Here is a 22,587-nt window from a genome sequence, read left to right as displayed (position 1 = left end):
AATGGGGGGAGACCGGAAGAAGCTCAGCCAATCAGGTGCAGGGGGTGGAGCCTGCGGGAGCGCGCCGGCGCGCCGCTGTGGTGGTGGTTGTACTTTGCTTTCCTTGGTTTGCTGTAGAAACTGTAAGGGGAGTCATGTATCGCTTCCTGCTGTGATGCAATGCTGTGAAAGCACGGCATTACTGTGTGCACTTGTAACAGAACTGATGTGTTCTCTAAGGGAACGGCTTCAGTTTTTCCTGGGAGGTGACGTTTTGTGGTACATCCACCCGGCGGGTCACATCCAAGGCCAAGCTCTTATTTTCCATTCAGCCATTATCACAGATGGTTTTAGTTCAGGTTTAGTAGCTCTCAGATACCAGGCAGAACCTTCCAAGAGATGCCAGCTCAAGCAATCCAAGCACCTTCTATTATCCAGCCCTTCAGTCCTTCCAGAGGTCCCTACCAGCAGTAATTAAAGGCTGCCTTCATCACTCCAATACATTATTCCTTCATTTAACAGCATTCCACACATCTAACATGAGCTGGGAGCACAGAGCAGATAAAACACACGTTCTAAACTTCACAACCTTTGTTAGAAACACATGCAAACTCCTCAATGGCTGTTTTGCTTTTAGGTCTTAATGAGCAAAAAAGGTTTCTACCCTCTTGCTGAACACAAAGCAAAAGCAGATTCATGCAGCCTGTGTTAAACAGTTTGAGAACTGAATGAACATCGATGCCAAGAGGATGTTTTTCTCACAAGAAATACCAGCATCCTGGATTTTGTTTCCCTGCTAATAGGTATAAAGCAACAGAAACAGCTGCTTTTTGTTTGCCCCAAAATATTTGCATGAAGAAGAAGATCTGCGGATTCCTTTGTGAAATGGATGTAACGTCTTTTCCAATGAGGACCAGCTGCTTGCTTTGCTTGTTTATAGCAGGGAATGCTTTTGTTTGTTTATGAAGATGTAGGAGCAAGCTCTTCCTGGCAAGCTGCAATTTGCAGCGTGGAGATCTCAGCTGGTTGAAAGCTCCCTGCGTGGAGCTACAGTTGTGGCCATCCTACCTTCTGTTGTAGCTCTTGGAGGGGCTGATATAAAACAAAGCTAATTCAGGCTCTGAGTGGGAGATATTCAGTAGATCTGGGTGCTGTGAGTTGAACTCCAGGCATGTCCCACAGCTCCCAGCATGGAGTCATTCACCTACAGCCAGGAGTGCACTCAAAAGGCTCAGCAGCAGGAATTATGCATCTTAGAATGAGGGCCTGTAAGCAAAGGAAGCAAACAATTATGTTACTCAGTGGCTTAACAGCCCTACAACATCAGATTCATGTGTAATTAATAACAAAGCTTTCCATCTTTTCATCAGGGACTATAAAATACATATGCTCTCCCTGTACTTTTGATTATATTCAAAGAAACAAAAGGATAAATACTCTTTTTTAGCACTGTCACGTTTAGCCAGAACTCCTTAAAACATGATATGCTTTTTATTTTATCCTCCTTGCACGTGTTGTGAAACACTGTTTATTTTCCTTATTCCAGCATTAAGCCAGGACCAAAGAGTAAATGAGAACAAGCTTAGAACCCAGGTCCTACAGAAAGCTTTAATGCCTCACTGAATACTCATTTATCCACTAAAGAAATAGACATCTTAGGCTTCTTTTTCTTTTTTGTTCAGTCAGATTGAACATTTACTTTCAAGTCCAGCTTGAGGCACTTGAAAGATAAGTAAACTTTTTATTAGGTGTTGTCATAAATTGAATTTACTGTTATTTATAAGGAAAACTCACCGATGTGGTTGCCTTCAATAGGAAATACTGAAGCAATCTCCACCAGGCAGCAATCCCCAAGAGATGCTGCCTTAGTGGTGGTCAGCCCTTAAATGGGGTCTAGAGGAGGTGGAGTCGAGCTCCACCCCTTCCAGGAGCACAGCTGAATTACTCTCACCTGTGCTCCCACAGCTGACCTTATTTGCCTCAGCTGATTAATCAGAGGTTCAGGCTGTGATTAGCAATTTCCCATACAGCTTCTTCATTGTGTATCTGAGGATGCTGCTTACTTTTGTGCTAGTGATTGCAATTTTACCTGTAAAAAGTGCAATAGAAAAGACCACCCAGAACTGTCTATAGCCTGAGCAAAGAGTATAGAGAACATTCTTGTCAATCTCGGTCATTAGCTGTAGTAATAATGTCTGCAGCCTGTCATTAAAAGAGAAGCAAGGAGAAGCTGATTAAATGCACCAGAAAGAAACAAACCTTTCCATTCCTTAACTTCTTCCTTGATATGTTACACTTCATTGGAAGCGTGCTAATATACCAGCCAAAAGAGTTGCAAGGGCTTGGATTCCTCCTTAATACAACAGTCATGGTTCACTAGTTAGAATCTGCATAGAATTAGTCAGTGACATGGGCAAATGGAAAAGTAAGTACTTAAAGAGCTGAGAAGGAGAACTTTCTGCAGGATTATTCATTAGACAGTCTCTATCAGTACAGTGATACTCACAGTACAGATACTCACAGTACAGTGAACTACAGTTTTCTTTCAACAATCCAACTAAAAAATGGATGACAAAGTAGCACGCATCAAATGAAGACGTGTTATAACAGTGCTGATGCCTGCAAAGGAGACAGCCAAAATCTGGGAGTTAGCAAAAGCTCAGCTCAGTCTTTCCATGCAAAGTGCTTTCTTTCAGGTTCCTGAACCAAACTTCATGGCAAAAGCAGCTTGAAGCAGAATTAGTACAACGAGCTGTGACACATCTTGTTCCATTTCTTAAAGTTCCACTTCAATCAGCTGGAGCTGACAACTGTAACCAGCACCACACCGCTGAATATAACATTACATCAGCTTTGCAAAACTGGCATGAAAATACATTAGCACAGACACAGGATGGACTTATTAATGTGAATGTGATCACTGTGAAAGAGCTGAATGATCACTCTGCATCACAAGCTGTGTTTCCTAACGCAGTACCTCAGCCCTTGGCCTATTGTTCATCCCCATCAGTATCCGAGTGCCTTCCACATAAAATCAATAAGAATAGCAAAGCAGACTTAATGGAGTCTCTGGCACTTTTCCCACTTGAAGGCAATGTCTTGCTGAGGAGGGGTTTCTTTTTCCTCAGAATTTGGATTTATGCTTCTTTTTGTTGTGGCTCAAGTAGCAAGGAGGCTTTTAAAGAGGAAAATAAGCATCGGTATCTGCTGGCAAACACTGGTTACTGAAGTGGTGACCAAGAGAAGTTTCCAGCTTGAGTTTCGTTCTCTCTGTAACATGAAAGAAGCATTCTGAGAGCAAGTGAGGATCCACTATGGTTGTGTCAACCAATTCAAGCAGATAACTCCTACGCTGCTGTCTTCCTCTGCTGCTCTTGGCAAGAAGAAAAAGTGTGTGTGGGAGGGAATTCATGTTATTGAAAAAATAGGCGAGAACTTACATGTGCATTCTTTGGAAAAGAGGAGTTTGGGAACACACTTATGCCCAATAGGGAACTGACAAGAGAGATGCTACAGGATTGCTTGTACCAGATGAGGTGATATAATTATCCCAGGCGAAAGTCAGGATTTAAAAGAAAGTCGATTGTAGTTTTGTAACAAAAATTATTGAGGTGAATGTGAATTTGTCCCATATTGCATTATGCATTAGCAAAGGGTGAAAAGACAAGCAACAGCTTAAAGAGTTGACCTGTGTTGGTGTAGCACCAGGGAAGCTCTCCACCTCTGGGTACAAGCAGGGACTGTGCCCTCTGCAAGCATCTGCACAGCTTCTTCCTTAGGGAAATACAATTCTCCCCAGTTCTGTCTCTTGATTGCTCGATGGCCATCTGTAGAACAACAACCCACAGTGTATTTATGTCAATCCCTAATGTGAACAATCCTATTATTTTAATACTTGAAGTATACAATTAAGTCAACTGGTGATAGAAGATCTGAACCAGTTACAGTTTGATTTCCATCAGTGAAAGGTAGGGATATTTAAAGCTTCTTTCAATGCCCATCCTCTGTCTTTTCACATCTTTATTTTCTATGCTGACAAAAAGACTGGAAAGGAAGAAGAGAGTGCAAGGGAAGAAGGGAGGGAAGGCAGCTCATGCCAGACTGTGAAATGTAAAACAGGTTTTTCAAACCCACGTGTTCTCAACATCACCTTGGAGTCATACAATAATAAATACTCAATACTAACTGAGAGGGTCTAATTGCCAAGTAACTATAGCAATGGGGAGAAAAGGATCTTTGGACGCATTCTCTCCTGCCTTAGTTTTCCCTTGGGTGTGTGGGGGAGAAGGGGTGCAGAGAATGTGTTCTAGATTGTTAATGGATAACATTTTCCAGAGACCCATCAGTCAGTGAGTCTGGGATTTAAAAGAAGCAGACATTTCTCAGAAGAAATCTGGACATCCAAAACAATTATACTGAACTATTCCATCTCTTCAGAAGGGGTTTAAAGCATCAGGTTCCTGACACAAGGCTGTCAAAATACTTCAAGACCCATTAAAAAGCAACATGACCCTTCATAAATCCTCTTACAGCCCAACAGCTCACTGCCACTTCCTTCATCCAGGAAGAAACGGTGCATTCCAGCAACTCGAAAAGCCTGAAAACAAAGTAAGTGTGAAGTGAAACTACACACTGACAATAACAAATAGCCAGCACAGGCCAAAGACAAGACAGTATTTCTGGCTTGTTTGAAAAATATCGATTGCTAGAATTTAAATTGGGGGGAAAAGGAAAGAATAATCTGAATGCTTTAAATATCTTTTCCCTCCTAATATGTTTCAGAGCTGAGTGTGCCTGGAAATAGAAGGGTGGAGCTGGCACACTGGGATGTACCACAGGATCAGCAGTTTCATCCGGCCAGGGAAAAAATTGCTTGATGCTGCTGGTATTTTTATAAGCAATTTGATGCACGGCTCTATTTTTGATACTGACCCCAATGTGAAGTGATGCGAGTATAGAGGATGGAGGAGAAAATGAGGCTCCCTTTACAGGGAAACAAGATTTGCCTTCTCAAGTCAAAGCTATTAAAGCTGCAAGGGTTTGGTTTAACCATGTGCTTTCCAAAAACCTTAAAAAATAAGTTAGGTTATTAAATAAGCAAATATAACAGCCAGTTATGAACATTTCATGTTTTGCTTTGGTGAAGGCATTCAATCAATGCCTTCCATCATTGCTCTAGATCAAGAGCAGTTACACCTTTATGATAAACCAGAGTGCACAAACAATAATAAATAGCTTCAGAATATTTTCTACCCACTTTATTTGTCAGCTCAGCCTTTCTCTTACCTTTTAGAACATCCACTTTTCTAAAGCAATAGAACCTTCATCTCCTTAAGTTGAACTTCATCGTAACAACTGTTAAAAGGTTCATACTAACTTGAGATATGATTATTTGAAAAGCACCTTCTTTTTAAACAAGGCTTCTAGAGAAAGACTTCAAGGGAAAAAGAAGAAGGAAAAAAAAGCCTACACAGCATCTGGAAGCTGAAATTCATGACAGAAAGCTCAAAACTATTTACACACACATTCCCAGCTCCACAACACTGCAGCCCACTTCAGGCTGTACCAAAGACTGGTGATTGTGATTCTATGATTCATTTAAGCTCATCATTCACGTAATACCTCTCCCACAGATCCTCACCCTAATGCTGCCATCGTAGGTTCCTGAAGGGTGCTCTTTTCTTTCTGATGATACTCTTTTTTCCCACATAAGGAAGCAGGACATAGGGCTGAGTCTGGCCTTAAGGAGTCAATGGCTATAGGGTATCATTGGGGCTGGAAACTGCTTTCTGTTCAATCCTATACCTCATTTCAGGCCCTGAGGAGATGCTGTGCAGGATGAAGGTCCTCTGTGAGTCTTGCTGTGTTAACAGCTGCCTGTGGGATGAAATGGACACAGTGAGAGATAGAGCCCTACAGTACAGAGGGGCTCTTACCAACTACAGGTGGGAGCAGCTCTGTGGGGCATACCCTGGGCTGTGAGGGAATGAGGATTCTGCCTGACGGATCTGAGACCTCAATAGGGCACAGTAGAAGCTCGAATGAAGAGATAGGGCCCAAGAGTGGCTGAAAGTTCGGAGCCGGGCACTGTAGGGAAGAACAGCCCTTATGGGAGCGGGGATGGTGAGGAGGAGAGGCCTTGAGAAGCAGAGCCGCCATCTTGCGGCTTGCCTTCCCGCCCGTAACCTCGACAACGAGTATCGCGAGATTTCCCTCGCCTCCTCTAACACACTGCGGAGAGTCTCGCGAGAATTGCTGTGAGGAGGGGGGCGGTAGAGGCGCGGCTTGAGGTGGGAGGGGTCTGTCAAGATGGCGTCGGAGGGCGAGCTGGGCAGGAAGTGGGATCGTTGTCTGGCGGACTCCGCCGTCAAGCTGGGTAAGGGCGGGGAGGACCCTGAGCAGGAGGAGGGCCCGGGGAGGAGCGGCGGTGGCAGCTCGGTGTGTATCCCGGGGCTGTGTATGCAGGCTTTGAGGGCACGGCGTGAAGGGCCCGGTCCGGCCTATTGCCCCCCTTGGGGGTCCTGTGTAGGCCGCTGAGGGGCGGGCGGCACAGCGGGGGGGTCCTGCAGCTCCGTCCTCACCGGGAGGGCCGAGGAGCGGGACGGCTGGAGATTGTCCCGCAAGGTGACCTTGGCGGCGGACACAGACCCCCAGGGCCTGCGGCTCTGCCCCCGGCCCGGGCTGATGGCGGAGGGTCGGGTTTGACCTCTGGTATCGCTCCCTGTGTTGAAGGTGAGTGGGGTCTGTGAGTCAGTGCTGAGCCCCTACGGCCAGTACTGAGCCCCTACGGCCAATACTGAGCCGATACCGTCAGTGCTGAGCCCCTACGGCCAGTACTGGGCCCATACGGTCAGTGCTGAGCCCATACGGTCAGTGCTGAGCCCATACGGTCGGTACTGAGCCCATACGGTCGGTACTGAGCCCATACCTTCAGTACTGAGCCCATACCTTCAGTACTGAGCCCATACCTTCAGTACTGAGCCCAGATAGGCATTGCTGCGTCCATCCTTACCACCACCTCAATTTTGCTATGATGGAGATTTAGGTTTAGAATTGTGTGCAAGAGGGACTGTGTGTATTAAAAGCAATACGCAGCGTGGCACGCTGATAGCTTTGGCATGTGTTACATAGTACAGCGTGCACGCTTTGACATTGAGCTTTCCATGTGGTGTCCCAGCTCTGCACACAGCAGTGCTTCTTCTTAAAGCGTAAGAACATCAATTCTTGCTTTCTTGTTTGCTTATTAGTCCTTAAAGTTAGGACAGTGTGTGTGTCTGAAGCAATTCACATGCAACAAACCACTGATAGCATTTAACATCAACCTGGGAGCGATCAGAACTTGTCTGTATGGTTTGATCTCCACATCACTGAATGAGAGACTGGTTGTGGCTTGTGGAAAAGAAACACGGTGATACAGCACTTACGGATAAGGTTTAATGGGCTGTATTGGTGGTAAGCAGACAGCTGGACTGGATGATCGTAGAGGTCTTTTCCAACCTGAATGATTCAGTGGACAGAGTGCAGCAAAGCAAGTCTTTAAATGCTCTGTATGGAATGAGATGTATCTGATATGGGAGGCCTAAGTGCCCTGTTGGTGCAAAGACTTCTTTTAGGAGCATAAATAATATCTGAGAAATGCGAGTGTTTATCTCTTGTTGCTCTAGTGGCATTAAGCTTAAAAGCTGATGAGGGACTTGGGGCTTTAGTTGCCTAATACTTTTCCATTAGAAAAGCTGTTTAATAATTTTGAGTAAACTGAAACTTTCCTTGTTTATAACAGGCCTTTGAAAAGTGTCAAGTGCTCTGGAGCAGTGTTTTGTCTTCTGAAATTCTATTCAGGTTTGCCTGACAAACATATCCGGATATGTTTATGTTTCCATACCATTGGTTGCTTTATCATAAAATATTAAGTATGCCAGATTATAAACAAGAGCTTCTTCCATGCTGCAGCTGTAGGGGTCCATTATGTGCAGAGCTTCCCTGGGAGGCTGGAAGAAACATTCAGATTTGATTATGATGCAGCATTCCTCTTCATCAGGCCTTTTGTTATCATTGATGTTTTCATCTGTCTGAAAGTGGTGATGGAGGAAATAAGACATGAAACTTTGGCTTTAGAGTTCCTGCTTGTTATCTTCACAGTGGCATTGAGTAGAGGTCTAAGTAAAACTCAGATTGATCACTATATTGCCTCAGGTTGGCAGATGAGCTGCACTCTTTGATTTTTATCCTTAGCTCTCCTCAGGTGCAATAGAGATTTTTGTTGTTGTAGATACTAGATTAAAAGAACAGCAATCTCTTTTATGGCAATAACAGCAGGATGGACTCTCTGTGAACTCTCTGACACCCCAGAAAGTGCTTCCTATTGCAGTAAGTGACTGAAGATGATGCTGGCCTTGAAAAGGGACGTGGCTTGGGCAAACTGTTAACTCAGTGGCAGCACCAACTCAATGGCAATGATTATTTTCTCTGCAGGAGTTCAAAACCTTGATGGTTGTGGTGACTTTTTATGTTGCTTCTGTGTTGGAGTCTCCAATAAACTCTCATTGGTGGTTGTTATAATGGAAAGAGAATGGGTGAGCTTTTTCACTTGAGAACTTGTCAGTTATGTGAGATGTAGAGATAGACCAAATCCTCACTTTGTTGGGTGCTGGCTTCCATCCTCTGTGTCCCATCATATCCCAAGCACAAGGGGCAGGAAGTACCATCAGAACCAGCTGGGATGAAAGTGAACCTGGTGGTGAGCTCTGCATTTTCCCCTTTAGGTGCTGTAATAAAGATGGACATTCAGTTTCTGAAGCTTTACAAGCATCTGTGAGAACTGTAGCAACCTATAACTGCACTGATTTAATGTGAGGAATGAAGATTCTCCTCTGCTGCCTGTGTACCTTTATAAGCAAAAGTATTTTGTGAGATAATAGCTATGGGGTATATGCAGCCTGTCCTGTATTATTAGTCTGTTAGGCTTCCCACTGGTCTCTTAAAGCAGTTTGTTTGTGTATGGCTCTGATGTTTGTAGTTATGCTGTACTGTTTTAGTTGGAGATGTCCTGTCTCTACAACATCCAAAATACATATTTATCTTAAGCTGTATCTTCTGAAATCCAGTGTTATATTTTTGACCTTTCGGTCACTACTTGGATGCATCTTGTAATCCAGTATTTAAAGTCTTTCTTTTTTCCTGTATGAAATAGATCTGTTGTCAGGTCTAGTGAAGGCAGTGTTTCATTTCAAAGGATTGAATACTTAAAACCACTGTGTAAAATGTCAAATAGCAGCTAAATGGGGTTTGTGTGCTATCCTCCTTTTGAAGGAGACTGTCTTTTTCTATGGCTAATGATGAGGATGAGTCTAAATCTGGCTGCAACCACAGTGTTCTGTGCACAGTGGGCTGGTTTGCATGTCCTTGGCTAACCAAGGGGTTCCTATGGTGAGTGATGCAGATCACTCTGACTTTGGCCTCAACCAAATTGCTTCCAACCCCGCTGCTTAAAGGGTTTTGATGTTGGCTTTGTTTTCTCTTTGTTTTTTAACTGATAGTTTTTGCCTCTTTATTTAGAAAGACAGCTACATGTAAAAGACTGGCAGAGCGCTTTTCCTCTGTTAGGCTGTAATTTAGGGCTGTTTTCAGAGCAAAGAGTGTGTATGTAAGCGGAGGTGGAATTTCTATGCATGTGTGTTGTGTTGTTTTGGATCTGTTGTATTTTTACAGTATTAAATGTTGTAATTTACCTGTAACCAGAAGGTAATCCAGGAAATCTATTTACTTTTTGGCTCGCATGTTAAGTTGCTGTGCTGACATCAGTTTATTTTTTGCAGAAGATGAATGTTTTGGAGTATGTCTGTGTTTGACCAAGATTCAGCCTGGAAGCTTATGAAGAACTCAGCATAGTAACGTCCATTTTCCTCTAATCCTCTGTTTTGACATCTGAAAATAAAATGCTTCTAATTCCCATTTAATAGGAATTTTTTAAGGGAAGAAGGCACTCTATTCTCCTGCAACTGTTTCATGATTTCTTCTGGCTTGCATCATCTTGCCTGCTTGAATAGCTGTTTCTGTTAATGGTAAGGGTAGGATGGTATTGTTTGTGTCATTCCCCAGATTGAATTCATCAGAAAGAGCCCTTGTGTGGATTGCAATGTCAGTATATTTAAATAATCCTTCACATGGTTATGAACAGGACAAAGTCAGTCCATATAATGATAAAACTTGATTACACTTTCTGAAAACTGGATTAGACTTTGTCTAAATATACAAAAAAAATCCTGAAATTCCTATTTTTGAAGTTTTTGTTGGCTGTTTCTGTTGTATTTTTGTCTTCTTTTTACTTGGCAATTGTAAAGTGCCATTTAGTCTTAGATAGAAGACTTGTTTTTCCTTTGGGAATTTGGTTTTAATGCTGGAGGATGCAAATGTTCTTCATACACGTAACTGCGTTATCATGTTCTCTGTTTGTAACCCCAGGTTTGTTTCCTTTATCTGTAAGGTGGCAGCTGGTTCTGTGTGTTTGGCTTGTGCCTCCATGCCAGGGAGCTGGCAGCAGTGCTATGGGGAAGCCCTGGATATACTTCTGTTGTGCCAGGAAGCCCAAAGGAAGATCTGCGATGTCCATGTGATACTGCAGCCATTTGAAACCTCCTGACTTCATAATATCTCTTCTGCTGGAAATAAATTCAAAACTCATCAACTTCCTCATCCTCTGCACGAGTGCATTGTTAAGGTGCCAGCTTTGCCTTATTTAGGAGTTGGCACACGGGGACACTGTCCAGCAGAAGGTGACTCCTGCCAAATGGTGTCCTAAATCACTTGTTAGGGCCATGAGATACGACAGCAGTATGTGGAACAACTCCTTGTTCTTTGAGACTCATATTTCCATCTAAATCAGGGCTTCTAGTACACACAAACTATTAGCAAGAGATTTGATTAGAATTTAGGCTGCTTTTTGGAGCATTTCTAGTAGGTGTTGGTGTTTCTGCTTCTTGCTCTGTTGTCACTGTCCTTTAGTGGTGTCTGTAGACATCAGTAATGATCCTCCTGCATTGGGGGGGATGTGAAGGAGCCAAAGAGAGTGCAACCCTGATTTGTGCCCACAAGCTTCATGCAGTATTAAGGAGATCCTTTCTGCAGGATGAATTATTCACAGAGCTGCTTTTCTCTTTTCTCCTTACCCTCTAAAGGAGGAAATGTGTATGCCTTCTTGTCTCATTCCCCACTGTGGGGATGAGGAGTTTCTTCTTAGGCTCTGAGACTGAGTGGCTGTGACCGCGTTAGGAGATCACACACTGAACTTGATACTCCCTGCTGCACTCAGTCTACGTGCAAAAGTGCTGATGTCTATCTAAGCTTTGCATCTGGGCAGTGGTTAAACTGCAGGAGTGCTGAAGGGTGAAAGCGGCCCCTGAAAGCGTGGCAGCATTTTCATATTATATGGCTGTTTGGCTATTTTTATTCTGTCTTTCCAACTATTCTGTGTTACTACGGTCAAATGCTACAAGAAAACAAAACACGCTTTTTTCCTGCTTCTTCCTCGAGTCCTTGGGATATGGTTTCACTGTGTTTTCTTCCAGTGTCCTTGCTCGTTTTTCTGTCTGCAATGTAAACAGTCCACGCAACAGGGGAGATGAGAATGAAAGCTTGAAGGTTGGTGTTTGAAGCAAATCCCACTCCTGCCATGAAAGACCTAGCAACAAATCTGCTTGGAATTAATTTCCTCTTGGTAAATCGGTGGTTGTGTGCTCTCAGACTTCAGCTGGTGTAATGTGTAATGGCTCCAGTGTGCAAAGAAGGCTCACTTTTGCACAATAGTTATCTATGTATGTTGTCAAAGTCGTTTTTTAGGAGCAAGATGGGGAAGTTAGGATGGGACATGCTACAATAGGAAGGAAAGGATACTTTGCAAACAGCCTGTTTTGAATACCTTAATTTTTCTTAAAGCACTTTCTGTTGCTGCTGAGCTGAAGCTCGCATGATACTTGGGCCTGTGGAATTGGGCCTTCACTGCTTCTGTTGAGTCTAGTCTCTATGGAGGCATTGCTATGGAAGGAAGCCAGATTCCAGCAGTTGCTTCCTCATTTTGCTGTAGTCATTTAGAAGAACAAAGTGTAAAATGAGAGAATCTAAAGGAGATGCTGAAGCTTTGTGTTTAGGAGAAGGAAAATCATCTGATGACCAATAAAAAAACACCAAACCCAAACTCTTAAGTCATTGAAAACCTTCCAGCTGCTATAGTAACGATGACACGTTGCCAGATGTCAGCAAGCACTTTAATCCATCTATTTTAAAGCTATTGGAGAAAAGGCTGCCGAGGTGTGGCAACACTCATAGCTGCTCCAGCCTGTCGCTACTTGGGTCTGTGTGGCTGTGCCCATCCGTGCAGCTGGGCATGTAGTGTCTGCTGAACCCCCCTGTCCTCTGCTGACACCGACTGTAAATGAGTTTGAGCTCAGTTGATAGATGGAGGGTGGAAGAGGCTGCTTTCCTAGTTAAACATTTTAAACTGTCAAGACGAGGTGAAAAATGTGTTGTACCTTTTCCTGTGGCCTTTCCCTCCAAAGAGCCTGTCATGCAAGAGAGGGAGGGGGAAAATGTGCCCAGTGTGGCTCAAGCCCTTGGCTTTTCCATGTCGGTTTGTTTTTATTGTAAGGTAAACCTTTCATGTTTTATTGTTCTGAAGCTCAAGCCTGGCCTAGAGGTGCTGCTCTTTAGTAGAAACAGCTGCAGAGTCAATGTCCCCTGGTCGGGTGGGAGGTTCTTTGAAGCAACGTGTTGCCTCTTTAAAGGGAAATTGAGCATGTGAGAACTTAAACCTGTAAAACTCATCAAAGGCTCTGCCATTGTTTATCTCTGGTGTAACTTTATATAGAATTAAAGCAAAATGCATTACTTTGCTTCCAAGAGAAGATGGTTCAGCTCCCCCCTTGGTCTTGGAGACGCAGGAAATGACCACATAACCACAAATACTTTCTAGTGGAACGGAGATGAGTGACAGACTGTCCGCAGAAATAGATTCCTAACCAGATGGGCTAAGAAGTGAAATGTAGCTCAAGCTTCTGGTTTGAAGTTCAAAACAATGTTTAAATCAACCAAGAAAAGAGCAAATGTTATATAAGCAGTGGCTACATGAGAGGGCAGAGCTGAGCTCCTCTTACTGATGGGGGTGTTGGGGTCAGCCACAGCTTTCTGCATAGGTAGAAACCTATAATCTATAACACCTTACCTGGCAGATCTCTATTTCTCTGTAGTGTTTTCATTACTTAAAGCAAGGCCCTGGCTAATTTACCATCACTTTTCTTACCTAGTCAGCCACTGTACTTACCTTCCTCCCCAATAGGATGGAGTGATAGCATCGAGAACTCAACGCTTTGCATTTTCATTGCAAAGAGAAATGCCAACAGGAAGCTGTGCTGATGATGTCTGTGCAGAGCCCTCACAACTGGGGGGGGTGATTCTCACTTCTGAAGGAGGGAGGTGAAGAGAATACAGATAATGAAGATTTCTGAATGTGGTTGGAAAGAAAATGCATTAACTACAGCTGCTTCTGTATTATAGCCTTTTTAAGACCAGAACATAACTGGTTTACCACCACACTGGTAAGAAGAAACGTGGGTTTGACTGGTAACGGTGTCTGGAAAATATGGTGTCATTAGAAACTGCTGTGCATTGAGATGATGCAGAGTTTGTCATCCTTCAAATCATTTCTCATTGATTAGCTAAACTGTTTGAATTGGCAGAGGGGATCGTCTCTTGGACTTCTATTCTTGCAGCAGGACAGGCCTTCTGAACCAACAGTTCACACATCACCCAGTGCTTCCTGCCTCCTAAAAGTTGGATTGTGACCTGCAGGACAATAGCTGCAAACAAAAAGGCAGTGTATTGTAGGAAAAGGCAGTCGGGGAGGCAGGCCAAAGGGGCAGACAGTTGTCCATTGGATGAATTCTTGAAGATAGTAATTATCCCTAATAGCATAAACATTCTGCTAGAGCCAGCACCAGCTGTTTTATAGCAGAGGTACGGGAGGAAGGCTCTGCATGGGGACGGGGAGTGGAGGGCTTAGTGGTGATGAACTGCTTGATGTCTCTTCCAGCCCAAGCAGAAATGCCAGTCAGTGATACAGGAGGAGCAGTGAGCTGTTTATATGGGATTCTCCCGAGTATTGCATCTCTTACTGCCTGGATTGCAGAGAAAAAGCCTGAAACTCTGCATAGACGTCTGAGGAGCTGAGACTTTATCATTTATCAGCTTGGTTAATATGGACAGTGAAGTCCTGGTGGGAGAGTTGACATAAGGAGTTTTATTCTATAGTCATCTTGTCTAATGCTTAAGACTTGTTAATTCAAACCCCTAACAGGGTGTGTTTGCAGCAAGACAAACCTGAAACTGCTGGGTATTTTGTAGTGAGCTTATTGCGTGCATGACTGGTTTTATTTTATTATTATTTTTCCTTTAAAACCTTCTTTTTCTTCTGCACCTTATCTGAAATTCTTGTCTTGAATGGACATAATTAAGGGTAGGATTCAGCTGCTGAGCTCAGACTTTTCACCGTTATATTTATTGGGTTTGGGGAGGAATTTTGCAGACTTGCCTGAATTCTCCCTCCAAAAAATCACATAAGCACCTTCCAAAGAAAGCAGAAATTATTTTTAAATACGCCAGCTGAGTTCTTTAATGGCGTTGGAGAAATGCTTTCAACTGCTGCACTTATTTCTATATATAGGATGGGGATGTGAAAAGTCACTCATTGCTTTAAATACGTTTAAATGTGCTCCGCAGTGAATGCTGTGGATGTGAAAGATAAGCAGCCCCAAGCTTGCTTTTGCAAGGTATAGAGTAACACAAAGCACCGACGTTCTGCTGCCCTCAGGCCACACGTTGAAGTAGTTAACGTTAGCGAGATAAACCAAATACAATAAGATATTCATCTGCAAAATCTGAAGCTCAAGGACACAATAAGTTTTCATTTAAGCGCTTCTCATTTACTGACAATGAGCCAAATAAATCTTCATTCCACATGGTGAATTGTGACACAAATTCAGGACGTTTTCTCAGGGATGAGAGTCTGGTTTGTTTCCCAGCTCCTTCTGGTTATAGAGTCCTTACATGTGTTAGGATTCTAATCTGAATGAGCTGCATATAATCACTGAAGAAAGTAAGAAGTCTTGGTTTCAGAATTGCTTTTAAGAGCACTTTGGTGTGCTGAAATCACACGCACTCCGCTATTCCTGAGTCACAACAAAGAGTGACTGCAAAGAACTAAATAATTCTCCATCTCTTTGCGTTCTCTTAGGTCTTACTCACTGTATTTCTTTCTTACAGGTGCTGGATTTGGGTTAGGAATTGTTTTCTCAGTCATCTTCTTCAAAAGTAAGTGCACTGCGGTCATCTTCCTTTCCTAGCTGTTGTCCACTATAGCTGCAGTTTAAAACCAAGACATTTTTGAGGCGTGTAGAACTTAATTGAGGTGTTAAAGCAATTCATTATCAGTCATGTCTTTCAAGCTGAAGTGAAGTTACCCAAGCTTTTAACTGCTGGGTAACAGAGCCATTCTATGTAGCATCTCTAAACTACCCTGCTCAGCTCAAGTTCTGGAAGTGCTGTGCCAAATTAATCTTGGTGTTTATGTAGTAAGGCTATTGCTTTCATATGAAATTAATGGCCTTTCTTGGTATATTTACCCTTTCTTCTGTGCTTTTCTTCCCACAGGAAAGTCATGGCCTATTACATTTGGGTCTGGGATGGGGTTAGGAATGGCTTATTCCAATTGTCAACATGACTTCCAGTCTCCATATCTTCTCCATGGTAAATTTGTGAAAGTAAGTATCAGTTATTAGTAACTGCTTATTGTGTACTGAATCCAAAGACCAACTCATGAATGTTATCTTTATTTCTTCATGTATAGAAGTCAGGACTGTTTTTTTCTGGTCACTTTTTGTTGTTGCATCTTAAAACAAAACAAAAATGGGGGTATTTTGGATCTGCAAAGCAATACAGTGTGAGAAGCGCTGCAGTTACCAATGGAGAGCCACCCACCGGGTGGTTATGTGAGTACTTCAGAAAGTACTGACGTCAAATGTCCTTCCAGGAGTGTTTTGTGGTCAGTAAACAATGCAGAAATTGACTTTGTTTCATTTATCTTCTATCTAATGAGGCAGATCTGATTGTCAGGCTTTTCCCAAACACATCCAATGCATCTAGAGGTGAGAGGTGAAAGTTGAGACTGGTCCTCCTTAGATTGACTTGGCAGATGAGCTTATGGCAGCCTTACCCAGCACAGCTATTCGTGGTTATCTCCAGCTGCCCCTTAAGAAAGGGAAATAATAACAAGCTTCATGAACTGCTACTCTAGGAAAACATAATATGGATAGCAAAGCAGAGCAACTGTGACTTAGATCTCGCTGATACAACATTACCAGCTATGGCCCAGTAAGAGTCTGTGTATAATTTTTCTGGCCATATTAGTTCATGTCAGAATTGTGTTAGTTTTGTGCACCATCCTGAGCAGATTCCTCCAGTTTATAAAGAAGCTGGAACAAAATGCCTATGGCTGCACATGAAGGATGAATGCCCTGCATACGCATTCTGAGAAAGCATTGTTCATTCTGTGATGCTTGTTACTAAGGATGTTGAGCAACAGAAAACTGACTTTCAGGTCAGCCTAGTAAGGGATTTTGTTTGGATTAAGGACTAATCTGTGCTTTGGAGCAAGGGTGGTCCTTTGGAGCATGAGGTAATCAAAAGGACACTGCACAGAAGAAGCGCAGCTGCCTGCGTGGCACAAGACTAGACGAGTAGTTTCCAGCACACTGTCTCCACTAACTTTCTCTGGCACAAAGAGGCTGAACATACTGAGAGATGAAGGCATCTAACGGTTAATGCCATTAATTCTCTCCAAATTGTCATGTCATGGATAATGGATCCAGGGTTATTACAACAAAATTAGTTCATTTCACTTGGTTTGGAGCATGGAAAATATTGTTGCATTATCACTCATCTGTTTTTTCCTAGAAAATACTGGAATCTATGGGACTTCCTTTTTCAAAACTTGGTGGTTTTTTTTTTCTTTCCAAATGCTAACTTCTCAAAATGTGAGATTCTGCAAGAAAATCAGCTTTACTGAGGGAGAAACACGTAACGTGGATCAACTTGAATGCAGTGATTTCTAGTTTTGTGACCTGTCACGTTCATAAGGTCACAGGATGACTGAAGTTGAAAGGGGCTTCAGGAGGTCACCTAAGCTAACCTCCAAGCAGGGTCAGCGTTGAGGTCAGAGCAGGTTGCTCGAGGCTTTATCCAGTCTGAATTCTTGATTCTTCAGGATCAAGTTCTTAATTCTGAATCCTATGTGAGAATGAGAGAGGATGGAGAACCTTCGTGATAGCAGATAATCAGGAGATTCCAAAGTGACAGCGCACCCACCCTCGCTGTAGATTGGATCATCATTCTGCCTATTGAGTTAGTAAACTGATCATGAAGCGCTAACACCAATTCCAGAGCCATTCACCTTCAGCAAGAGACTCATAAAATGCAGTAAAATTCTAATCTGTGATCATAAGATTCTGAGGGCTTTAAGTCATTTGATCAAATGGATTTTACTGTGACTTCAGCTGATTTTAAACTGATGTAGCAATTATTCCAGAGCTTAAAAGTGCATAGCTGAGAATTACGTGACCTAAATATCATTGCAAAATGAAAACATACAGTTCAAATACCTGAAAAATGATTTAGCATGCATGAAAAATAGACGACAAAAAAACACCACTAACAACGTGGATTGTATTGATGTACTGCAGTACAAGAAGTTCAGCTGTTGGAATCTTTTCTCCTGCCTTTGTGGCTTTAATTTATCTGATCTCTATTCAATCTTTAAATAGTGAACTTGAACAGTTTGGGTTTTTAAGTACCCAGATGAGCAGAACAGAGGCTTGTTTGCACAAAAGCACGTTGCTGGTATGAAAATAGCTGTGTAACTTCTCCCTATTCAGCTTCTCAGTGTAGCGAAAGTTGAAAACATTAACCCACCTTCTGGAAACATTACAAAGCTAGGAGGCTTGCTTTACATCGTGCAGCACCTTCCACGCGAAGAACCCAAATGGCTTTTTAATAATATAAGCCTTCTTACTTTACAGGAACAGTGACTAATGACTAAGACTATCCCAGTGGGAAGGAAGGAGAAATCAATGATTATTCCTCAGGAATACTGAAGTGCGCCTGGAATAAGCCAACATTCTTCAGTAATGATCACCAGTAACTCTTTATACTCCAACAAACTGTTTCTGTACACGAAACAAAGTTCTGTTTTCTTGTTTTGTATCTTGTGTCTGGAAAGTGCAAGGAAGAGCTCGTCTGGGAAATAAATAAAAGCAAAATGGCTTTCTCTGGTGTGTTGACTTTGTACGTGAGCACAAGAGTGAAAGAGAGGAAGGGGAGGACTTCATTTTGAGTACCTAGCAGCAGCTGTGTCCACCTGGGTAAAACCTAAGTGCTCTTCAGAAAAGACAGCCGTGGTATGTTGCTCTCCACTCTTGAAAGGCAGCCCCATCTAACATCCAGTTCAAAGAAGCATTCCCACCTCATAAATCACCCATTAGACCCCTGCTGCTTGTGCTGGTGTTTGGAGAGGAATATAAATATTCCTATGTCCTGTTTGCGCAGTTGCCCTTCAAAACTGGATTTTTTTTTGTCCTTTCCAAAGAGAAAGAATAGAAAAGAGCCAATCCCAACCCTGTGGCTGACTCAGTGTTGTCCCTTTGTAGCTTTGAGTTGTGGGGTGAGCCAAGCTTGGAACTTTCTTGGTATGGTGGGTGAATTAAACAGATGCACATGCTGCCTGGCTCTGAGCTTTACGATTCAGGTTTGATTGCTTTTTCACCCCTCTTCTGTTGGGAGAACATTTCAGTGTCTGGGAGTGGGTCGCAAATATTTAAATCTCTTTACTGCCTTGGCAACTCACTGCTCTAAACGCTCCCTTCTGTTTTACATTTACCCTGCTCCTTGTAAATAGCTGTTAGCATGCAGCTTACTGCTCTACATCTAACTTGAGGTCTTTGCTGTTTTACTCAGCCCAGTTTTCTAGCAATTTAGATGGCTCTTAAGGACTTAGTTTCTTCCTCCCATGCTTGCTGCAAGGTATAAATGCATGACTCCCAAGACAGAGAGGAAATGATACGGGTTCATACAAAGCATTCCTCTCTTGCTGTTCTGCTGCAGGGTGAGTGCAGGCAAACAGAAGAGTGACAGCTCCTCTCCACGAAGGGGAGACCATGGAAAACAAGTTGCACAATATTTATTTTACAAACTGTGCCAAGAAAGGAAGGAGACAGACTGAGGGACAGCCCTGTGAGTTCAGCGAGCTTGAGAAGCTCCTTACCTTGCAGAGCAGCAGCACTGAGATTTGGCTTGGGTGCTACAGCAGTCCTGCACTCCCACCACCCCCCAGGTGCTTGTGTGTGGATTGTGCACGCTGAAGGAACATGTTGAGCTGTGCTCGGAGTCAATAGAAGCAGGAGAGCCAGCCTAGAGCAGGGGACTTGTGAAATAAAATTGCTTTCATGCCAGAGCAGCCTTCAATTCTGTCAAAGCATGATACCATCCAGGACCAGTGCTTGAGCATGTCCTTGTTTTTCCACCTCCTCCCTTGCTGGACTGTCTTCATCCATCAGGTCAAAACAACTTTATTGGAAACAGGATCTCTTCCCAATTTTGAATCATTTTATCTGGCCCCAATTTTTAATTGGAACTATGTACTTTGGAGCCATTGCTCCTCTGTGGTTTGGAAAGTGTTTTTATTGAGCTCTGTGCTGCAGTGCTAACAGCCCAGAAAGCCAACAGGTTCAGCTGGAGAGAAGAGCATCAACCTGGGTAAGAAACAAGAGAACCAGAAGTGGCTGCAACCATCAGAATGTGACCATCAACATGCAAAAAAGCTTTAGCCAATGTTGTGTTATTGACTGAGAAAATAATGTTTCTGATTTGCACAGCCTTGCTTCTTGATATGTATTTTATATATCTATGCCTATGTAACTTGCGCACAGTCAGCCTGTATCTATTAAGGTGCGATTAAAATTGCATTATTCAAGCTGTCTTTTTGAGCCTGTCCATGTAAGCTGTACAAAACCCCTTGTGAGGACAAACCTCTTCTATGAGAATGAGACCGTACCGTTCCCAACCGAGGTTGGAACAGGAACAGTTTCCTGCTGCTTGATTCCTAATTACATAAATGGAAGGGGAAAAAGTGGAAATTCTAAGTACCAAAAGGCACGTTAAATTTAGTGTAATACACTCATCTGGAAACTATCACATTTTTCCTTCTTTCTTGAGCCTGCTGAAATCATTGCTTCGTCTGACTGTAGTGTGATTTGGATCCATACCAAAAAGTGCAAGAAATAGGCCTAAAATGTCAGGTGTCTCTAACCCGAAGCTTAATGACGCCTCTTAGTGAAGAAGTCACTGTGTCACCCTGATGTGATTTTAATGGGAAAAATGGTGAGTATGGGGTGAATAAAGAAACCATGTTTCTATCTGGGAAAAGGGGGGGGGAAATAGTAGCTGTTTGCTGAATAGAACTGGTTTGGAGCATTTAACAAGTCCCTGAGTGCTCGACTGACAACAAATTAGATTAGATTTCTGCTGAGGCTTTGGGATGGATAAACAAGTCACGGAAAGCAAGAGACTGCAGAGAAAAATATCAAGCTGCTTTTCTGTTGTTTATCCGAGTTCTTCGTGTTTGATCAAGATAGCGTCATTTCTTTGTATTTCAGTCATGCCTGGGAGCCCTTGCCAAGGTCGGGACCTTGCTGTACGTAGCACTGCACACACTAATAGAAATTAAGCTCTGCCGTGGAGGGTTTACAAACTAAACACATAGGATTAAAGGGACGGGGGGTAAAAAAGGGTTTGTAGTTCTCATTTTAGAAATGGGAAATGCTGCTGAGACTCTGATTCCAGCCTCCATCAACCTTCATTTCTGACTGTTCTTTCACTTGGCAGGTCGTGGAGTCTCAGGGGAAGGCTGCCCACTTCATAGGCTGGGAGTCTGCAGAAGGGTATGTTCTGTAACTGTTCACTATGCTGACATTGCCTCCTGTTCTTCATTAAACATCTCTGATAGATGAGGAATTGTTTTACCATCCAGTGAGTGGCTGTTTGTACAATCACTAATGCAAACACCAAGATCCTCAGTATTGACTTTGGTGTAAACCTGCGTGTGATAAGCAGAGAAGATACTGAAATGTATTGCCTGCTATTGAATCACAGCCACATCTGGGATGCTTTCTCATGTAATAGGGCATCCCTGTGTCAGGTACAAATAGCCTAAGCATGAGAACTTGGACACTGCCATAGTGCTCCCACCTTAAGGATGAACTTATGGAGGGAGAAGATAAATAGGGGCCCATAAATACCCCGGTAGGAATGGGGGAATTTGGGGACCATAGGGACCTACAGATACGAGGTGGGACCCATAGGAAAGGAGGGCACCCATAGGACCCATAATAAAGGGGGTAACCCATAGATATAGGGTTCTTCAGATGGGGGAGGTCCCTAAATGATATGGTCCCTAAAGATGGGGGAAACCCATAGATATCCCAACAGGAATGGGAAACAGCCCATAGGATTCAGAATGACCGGTGTGAATTCTGGCACACTAACACCAGTAGGCAGCTGTATGCAATGTGTACAGAGTCTTAACTGCCCCGATCACCCACCCTGTAGCCCACACACAGTGAGATACTAAACTGAGACCAGCTAAAAGGGAACAGAGTTTATGGAAATTCAGCTGTGAGTCTCTGTTTCTCTGGTGACTTCTGGCTGTCAGCACTTAGTGCTGGCCTTTTAAAGCTGGATATTCCTTGTGGTGGTGGATACCCACCTCCTGTTGCTTATAAAGATGCTGAGAAAGTTGTTGGTGACTAATAAATCACTCGTCATCTATATGTCTTTATTGGTACTGCTTGTAAAGGCTCCAGCTCTGGGTTAGAAGTGTATATCCCTTCCTAGAAAGGGTCATGCCCTTATCAGTTCAAACTCAGTTCATAAATCTCTTGTTATATGAAGGGGTGTGTTTCTTTTAGAAGTCTAAGACAAGAATACTCTTCCTCCCCCTCAGTGTTGCATTTGAAGTAGCAGTGACTAAAAGCTTAACCCAAGACCCTCACTAATCCCATGAGCCATGCGGTCCCTGAGGATTTAGGAGCCCAGTTGTGATAGACAGCACCTCACTTTTGTCCTATGATAAAGCCATGATATTCTCCCCACCTGGCCACGGCTTTGAGCCCTGCTTCACCCAGAGGTGATTCAGCTCTTTGAGGATACCAGAAGGACAAAGTACAGGTGCAAAAATGGCCACAACAGTTCTTGAATCAGGAACATGCACTGAGAGAAGCTGTTCCTATAGCTGTGAGAGGTGGTCTATTAAAATATGGAGCTGAATTCATGGAAGGGAAGGGAAAAAAATACACAGGACCAGGGTTTACTAATGGGGAGAGGTACAATGAGAAGCAGAGAGACTAAAGCTTGACCCCTGCAGCTGGGTGTGAGGCACTGGATTATAACCATTGAGAATGGGGTGAGCCAGCATAGGAATGGGTGCATTTTTCAACTCTCGGTGTCTGAAATACA

The 22,587-nt window shown here is 43.1% G+C and overlaps 1 protein-coding gene and 2 long non-coding RNA genes across 4 annotated transcripts; 2 read left to right on the top strand and 1 right to left on the bottom strand.

Annotated features, from left to right (window-relative positions):
* Positions 1-318: 318 nt before the first annotated feature.
* LOC107323350 (uncharacterized) lies at positions 319-6,168 on the bottom strand. 2 transcript variants are annotated; one of them, XR_014931830.1, is made up of 3 exons: positions 5,950-6,168; positions 5,621-5,856; positions 319-1,245 (listed from the first exon to the last, which is right to left on the bottom strand). It is a non-coding gene; the product is annotated as an uncharacterized LOC107323350 (long non-coding RNA). The 2 variants fall into 2 exon arrangements; XR_001559211.3 differs by lacking the exon at positions 319-1,245 and adding an exon at positions 3,668-3,806.
* Positions 6,169-6,275: 107 nt separating this feature from the next.
* MICOS10 (mitochondrial contact site and cristae organizing system subunit 10) lies at positions 6,276-18,346 on the top strand. The gene is made up of 4 exons (XM_015882324.2): positions 6,276-6,355; positions 15,289-15,336; positions 15,676-15,785; positions 18,099-18,346. Exons 1-4 carry the CDS (start codon positions 6,289-6,291, stop codon positions 18,105-18,107), a joined length of 234 nt encoding a protein of 77 aa, XP_015737810.1. The 5' UTR covers positions 6,276-6,288; the 3' UTR covers positions 18,108-18,346.
* Positions 9,795-10,667, top strand: LOC107323348 (uncharacterized). Its single transcript, XR_001559210.3, has 2 exons — positions 9,795-10,040; positions 10,463-10,667. It is a non-coding gene; the product is annotated as an uncharacterized LOC107323348 (long non-coding RNA).
* Positions 18,347-22,587: the final 4,241 nt, after the last annotated feature.

Source organism: Coturnix japonica, chromosome 9 (assembly GCF_054131305.1).
Source record: "Coturnix japonica strain WE chromosome 9, WE-NBRP24, whole genome shotgun sequence".
Taxonomy (NCBI): Eukaryota; Metazoa; Chordata; class Aves; order Galliformes; family Phasianidae; genus Coturnix; species Coturnix japonica.
The sequence above is the reverse complement of the archived record's forward strand: the minus strand, read 5'-3'. Positions and strand labels throughout refer to the sequence as shown.